This window comes from Haplochromis burtoni, unplaced genomic scaffold (assembly GCF_018398535.1).
Source record: "Haplochromis burtoni strain Fernald_Lab_line unplaced genomic scaffold, NCSU_Asbu1 Contig_505, whole genome shotgun sequence".
Lineage (NCBI taxonomy): Eukaryota > Metazoa > Chordata > Actinopteri > Cichliformes > Cichlidae > Haplochromis > Haplochromis burtoni.
In genome coordinates, this window is record NW_024582866.1 from 81,089 (window position 1) to 87,523 (window position 6,435).

The 6,435-nt window shown below is 48.6% G+C and overlaps 1 protein-coding gene across 1 annotated transcript in view; it reads right to left on the reverse strand.

Annotated features, from left to right (window-relative positions):
* Window positions 1-883: 883 nt before the first annotated feature.
* The window catches only part of zgc:152891 (uncharacterized protein LOC767741 homolog), a 37,144-nt gene continuing 31,592 nt past the window's right edge, over window positions 884-6,435 (reverse strand). Inside the window, exons 6-16 of the mRNA XM_014329347.2 lie at window positions 6,234-6,323; window positions 6,033-6,148; window positions 4,135-4,307; window positions 3,913-4,056; window positions 3,605-3,808; window positions 3,389-3,475; window positions 3,131-3,300; window positions 2,930-3,039; window positions 2,129-2,229; window positions 1,860-2,030; window positions 884-1,538 (exon numbers count right to left, since the gene is read on the reverse strand). Coding sequence (XP_014184833.1) covers window positions 1,359-1,538; window positions 1,860-2,030; window positions 2,129-2,229; window positions 2,930-3,039; window positions 3,131-3,300; window positions 3,389-3,475; window positions 3,605-3,808; window positions 3,913-4,056; window positions 4,135-4,307; window positions 6,033-6,148; window positions 6,234-6,323 — 1,546 coding nt within the window. The 3' untranslated portion in view covers window positions 884-1,358. The remainder of the gene's footprint in view (window positions 1,539-1,859; window positions 2,031-2,128; window positions 2,230-2,929; window positions 3,040-3,130; window positions 3,301-3,388; window positions 3,476-3,604; window positions 3,809-3,912; window positions 4,057-4,134; window positions 4,308-6,032; window positions 6,149-6,233; window positions 6,324-6,435) is intronic.

A 6,435-nucleotide genomic window follows, 5' to 3' on the forward strand; every position in this document is an offset into this window, starting at 1 on the left:
CTCCTCTGTTTCTGACTAGCTTCATTTCCAGCTGCCAAAGATGCCTGTGAAGGTCATCGTAGTCTCAGGAGCTTGGAAAGAAAAGCGTCTGGATGTTTCCTCCGACAAGATTGTCCTAAACACAAACTTAACAACGTAGTGCATGCAGCAGAGAGCACCAAGGAATGCTCCGACCTTTACATTGGAGAGACTTCATAAACAAATGGCACAACATGGAAGAGCCACCTCCACGAGGCAAGACTCAGGGTTCCATTCAATTCAATTTTATTTACACAGCGCCAAATCACAACAACAGTCGCCTCAAGGAGCTTTATATTGTACAGTAGATCGTACAGTAATGCATAGAGATAAAAACCCAACAATCATATGACCCCCTATGAGCAAGCACTTTGGCGACAGTGGGAAGGAAAAACTCCCTTTTAACAGGAAGAAACCTCCAGCAGAACCAGGCTCCAGGGAGGGGCAAGACTGCAGTGATTCTGTCCATCTGCATCTAAAGGTCAAAGGTCACTCTTTGAGGATGCCAATGTTCACATTTTGGACAGAGAGGACAGATGGTTTGAAAGAGGAGTGAAAGAAGCCATCTATGTCCACTGTGAGCGACCATCTTTGAACAGAGGCGGGTTTACGACACCAACTCTCTGCCATCTATAATCCAGTTTTGAGATCCTTCCCAGACGCCTTAACGCCCACTCACATCCTGGGCCATCTGACCTCAGGAATTCGCATGATAAGGTGGGGCCAGGTTTCACAATGAACTCACCTGAAACTCTGGCTGATTGGGACCCACACCCAGTTTCACACCTTGGCTCAGGCGATTAGAGGATCATCAGGGGGTCCTTTTGTCCCTCTGTGGGGGGAAACTCCCACTGAGCTTAAATCTGGGACTCTCCACCATTTGACCTTAGAACTGAAGAAGCTTCTCGGATGAGAGGTGAAACGTCTTCTTAAGGTCAAGATGATTTCTTTCCAAGCTCCTTAGACATTAGAATAGAGACTTACTCTAATATTTAAACTCGTGTACTCATGTAACACAGTGTGAGCTCACACCAAGTCACTTCATTGACGCCAAACAAAGTAATTTGGTGAGCTCACAAAGCAAGCCATTAATTTCATCATGAGTCCTTCACCAGAGTCGGAGAACATCTGAGTTTAAGGCGCGTTACAGTCACCTCGAAGAAAAGAAAAAAGTTAGTACGTGAAAAATGTTGCGGTTTGAAGAGAAGTATCCCAGCAGAAACGATTAGTCCGTCACATGATCAGATTTAAAAAACAGGAACGATTATCGATAATTAGGTGCATGGAGAGGTTTTTTTCCTGTTGGAAATGATGATCGCAGGTGAGGACGATGACAGTTACTAAATGGCCACGCTGTTCTCGATGCGCTCGGGGCTCAGGTACGGATACGGCAGCTCCAGCTGGCTGTTACGCTCTGCGATGGCGTCAGAGATGTCCCGGAGCTGTGCCTGCACCTCCTCCAACAGCCTGCGGTGAGCGTCCTCCCTGAAAATAGCCTCCTTGTAGTGACAGAGAGGAACCTGCAGGGGGAGACACACAGATTTAATCTTCAAAAACGTGACAAATAACGAGACGCATTACAATGATTTGAAATGAAAATGATCAGAAAGAGAACCTCAGAGGAGGTGCAGAGGGTCGGAGTGACAGGAGGATGGTGGGATAGGAGGAGATGGAGGCAGTGATTGGCTGTGGTGTCCGAGGAGGAGGAGGAAGACAAAAGAAAAAGCTTATCAAGAAGAAAAAATGTAAATGATGAAAAAGAAGATGACAAAGATTTTGAAGAGGAGGAGTTGAGGAAGAAGTGAGTGTAAATGTTTTATGAGGAGTGGGCGGAGCCTCACAAAGTCGATGGCTGGCTGCGACAGCCCATTCAGCGCCATCAGGACGCGGCACGTCGTGTTCACATCTGGCAGGAAGGACATGATGTCATCTTCTGTGACGGCGCCTTTGACCTGCGGAGGAGGGCGCAACATGGCGACCGGACAGTTTGGCACCCAGAAGGCAAAGTCCAGCTGGAGGACAGCAAGAGAGAGGAGACAAACGTGAGGCGGCGGGACATCCTCAGCAGGAAGCCGCGAGCTTTTCCCGTCTCTCGCAGTGGCCGACTCACCTGGGAGAAGTTGACAGCAGCGTGCAGAGCAGAGCAGGAGTAGATGAGCGCGGTGACAAACTTGGCCACTTCTGCTCTGGTGTGAAAGCGCTGAGGGAAACCTGTGCAGAGGCATCATAGTCACAATGTTCAGGTGAATGCATGCGTGCACATGTGTGTGCACTGGGCGAGGGCGGAGTCAAAAAGAGCTGCTCAGTGTTCCAAGCACATAAATAACAAATGTTAATGAACATAAAAACACACGAACATGGAAAACTATCCTGTGGTCAGCTTTATATAATAACATACATATTTATCTCTAATTATTTAACCACTAAAATCCAAAAGTTTTGCTTTTAATATTATATCATTACATCAAACTATCAATATTTAATACCATACAGTGTCAAACACACATCTGCTCAGTATCATTTTATATTGGTGCAACTTTTCAGATCCTCCTCCGCACAGATCCAAAGGTCGACACAGTTTGACGTCGGGTCCCTCTGCTCGTCTCTGCAGAGCCCCGAGATGCTGTGAGCTGACCTGTTACTCTTACATCCACCGACTGAAGCTCTGCCAGTGCGTGCAGCTCTCCATCAGGAGCTCCACCCCCCACCTACACCTCTATACCTACAGCCATCTCCACTTTACGCTTGCAGTTCCACTGCAGCATGAAAGGAGACTCAGCTCTCTCTAAGAACAACTAGCAGTCATTATCATTATTATATTATCGTGAACTAACTTAACGTGTAAACACAGTTTGCTGACAGAATCGTTTGAAACGGTGCAAAGTGATTTGGAGAAACTGCTAAAACGCACCATTACTGAAGCCGTGAGCGTTGATGTCTGTGAGCCAACCATGGAGCTCGGGGTCACGCTGCACCGCGTCGTCTCCGTGGTAATACAGTTCCACCCAGCTGGTTACAAACCTGCAACACACACAGATCACAGAGGATCTCCTGTTACCATCGGATAAAACATTTGCACGAGTGTTCGTGTTTCTCAGGTGTGCTCGTTTACCTGTGCACTGTGTCCCAGATCCTCAGAGCGTCCTGGGCGTAGAAGCTCTGCGGCAGTTTGTCCAAACCGCGGTCGCTCAAGTCTTCGGGGACGCACAGGGTTCGATAGGAAATCCTGGCCGATCCCCTGGAGAGGAGAAGGGGTAATGTCGCCAGACCAGAACCGACAGCCTGGAAGGACGAGACCAGGGAACACAACAGATCTTACTTTGCTTGTTTGTTCTCCTCTTTGTGGTTCCTGTTACTTCCTGCATTTTACCTGATCAAACAGTCCTTTGGAGGCCAGCAGTGACGCTCTGGCCCCGAAGTTTATCTTTAAAGATGTCTTGACGTGCGGCAGTAGCAGCTGTCCATAAAAGAAATGAGAGAAAAGACAGCTCAAGCCATTTAAAAGCAGAAATGATTGGATACAACAATTCTGTTCTCTGATCTCCTGTGGGTGAAGTCGAGCGAGCTGCAGGTCAGCGGGGTTTACCTGGTGCAGTGGATGTGCATCTGGGAGCTGCCGCAGCGTGGCCACGCAGCACAGCTCTGCCATCATGTGAGTCCGCAGGTAATGTGAGATCAGCTGGTGGCACTGGAAGTCTGCACTGTGAACCCACATCTTAGCCAACAGCCAATCGTAGCCAGAGTCAGAGGGCAGGAAGACCGGGTTCTGAGGGCCAGGTTTCTGCTGCAGCTGAAGGATGGGACCACATTCCCAGGGTGAATGGGCTGAACTTAGACAACAGGATTCCAACTGAAGACAATCGTCACAGTCAGGTTTCTACATAACAAGCAAACCTGGATGGCGATGGGGAGCAGCTGCCCCTGCTGGTTCAGGTGGAGAAGGCACAGCGGGGCGGACAGATACGTCTGCTTTTCATTGATCACGTTGGCTGGAACACCGTCTAGAACCTCGTAGTCCAACAGGTAAATGTTGCCTTTCTGTCACAGCGAACAAACACACTGATTAAAAAGGGCAGCTGCAAATAACGCACAGCTGAAAGTCACAACAGCACACACCTGTAGCTCTTTTTCGAGGGAGGAGCCTTCAGGCAGGAAGGGGCGGAGCATGTCAGAGGTGACAGACAGGTTTGGAGGGAGGTGGCGGGTCTCACGGAGCATGAGAGGGTTGCTGCCGTTCAGACACTGGTAGCCAAAATACCAATCCTCCATCCAATGAGCCTTAACGAACCCTGAGAGACAGAATCAACCGTCTCATTATTCTTTGTCACGGCGCCCGATCGCCGAGTCAGGAAGCAAGAAGCCTTTATTTGTCACATGCAAGTTGCCCCCCCCCGACCTCTTAACACACAACACAGACATCACATGGGGAGACAGGTCGGACACGGTAGCATTACGGAAAAACACTGAAATATAACTACAATGGGAAAGTCAAGGAGGAAAAAAGAGACCTCTACTCATGCTGGGCTCCTGGGAGGACAGCGTGAGAACAGGAAACAAAAAAAACTCCTCTGCACAGAAAGCACAAAATGTCCACAGCACAACAATATAGAGCACGTGACCAGCAACAGGGTCGGGTAGGGGGTGTAAGCCGGGGCGCACACAGCCATCCTGCCCAGACCCGCCGTGTCCTCCAGGAGGGAACAAACATCGAAGGCGTTTGGAAAGGGAGGAGGGATGAGTGCTTATCAGTGTATGTGTGTGTGCGTGTCCAGAGTTCAGCTGAGACAGTGTCCTTCGCCCTGCCAGGCTAAGTAAACAGTCTTCCAGCCAACCCAGGTGGGCTTGCATGGAATGGGAAGAACAGACTAAACAGTCGTTATCAGGGAGTTGTTGTTCAGCTCCAGCCTTGAGCCCACAGCTGGTGCCGAAGGGATAGCCGCATTATGATGGTGGTTTTTACTTTAGTGCGAACAGCTCATGAGAATTTCAAAGCAGTTCTAACAGTCCAACACTGGTCTCTCAATCTCCCGTTGGAGAGCCGCGAGCTTCTCCATGATGTTATCAAACTTGTGCTCCGTGATGTTGTCAGTCTTGTGCTCAAAGAGCCGATTCTGAGAACTCACGATCACAGTGAGCTGCTCCAAGATGTGATCCAATGTACGCTCAGAGGTCTTATTCTGAGTGTTCACAGCAGCCGTAAGCTTCTCCAAGCTCTTAACCATGCTGCACTCAGTGAGCCCATGTTGAGAAGCCGCACCTCGTCCCATCGTTTCAATCCCAGCGGGCAGCCTTGGGGGGTTTGAACAGCCGGTTCCGCTTTCTTAATTCTCCGATAAGTCAGGGCCAAGCCAGCTCCGATCAGCAAGAACCCTGTTATCATGGTTCTGAATAGGTAGATATCTTCAGCGTCCTCGATCCACAGTCCCGCCAGGCACACGATCCTCTGCCACCCGTCCATCGTGTATCTGGCAGGGAAAGTCCCTCCAGGGCACTCGGGCTCACCCGAGCCCAGACTTCTCGTTGAGAAAAGGGTGTCAATAGCGTTCAGAGACCAATTCATCAAATCCATAATTCTCTTTTAGGTTTTAGAAACAGACTGTGAGAGAGTGTTCCAGGGAAAGTAATACACACGAGACAAGACAAGGACATAAGAACTAAGCAGGGAAGATAAGGGAGAGGAGGAGAGGAGAAAAGTACGACCGCCTTCGCCAAGAGCCAAAGAGGCGATCGGGCTCAAAGAACTACCCACAAACACACTACAAGAGATACAACGCTAAAAAAAAAACAATTACAGATGCTCACAAAACACAGAAACCTACAACAAAGCACAAAATAATCAAAAAGACACAAAACTACTAAAACATAAATACAAATGATGAAAGAACGATAAAGTAAATACAAGAATAAAGACCCAGAATAACCACAAGGGGAAATAAAAACTTTGCAGCGATGTCCTGTAGCTAGAAAGGTTCAAAAACACAAAGATGAATGAGATGTGCTGCGTTGTTTCTTACTGGCGATGCCATTCTGTTGTGCGCTGTAGGTGAAAATCATCTCCAGCTCTGAAAAACTCTTCCAGGACTCGACTCGGGTGGTGAAGCCGTTCAGATAGTACAGGTTAGTAGCCGGACTGAGGACAGAGGGACAAACACAGCTCAAGCCAGCTGGTTCAGACCACATTTCATTCACAATGTGCACCAACTGTTAGCATTCACCTCTTCTGTGTGTAAAGAAGGTTTGGCCCGAGTTCAAACAGACTGTTCACGTCGACGCACTGCGGAGCGCCATCAACAAAGATTCGCCACCTGCACGAGAGACAACCAGTTTTCAAGCTGTCAGTTTCAAATTTTGTAGGATGGTAGACACCAAAAATGGCACATGTAATTCATCTCTGTGTTTTTGAATCATTCTAGAAAA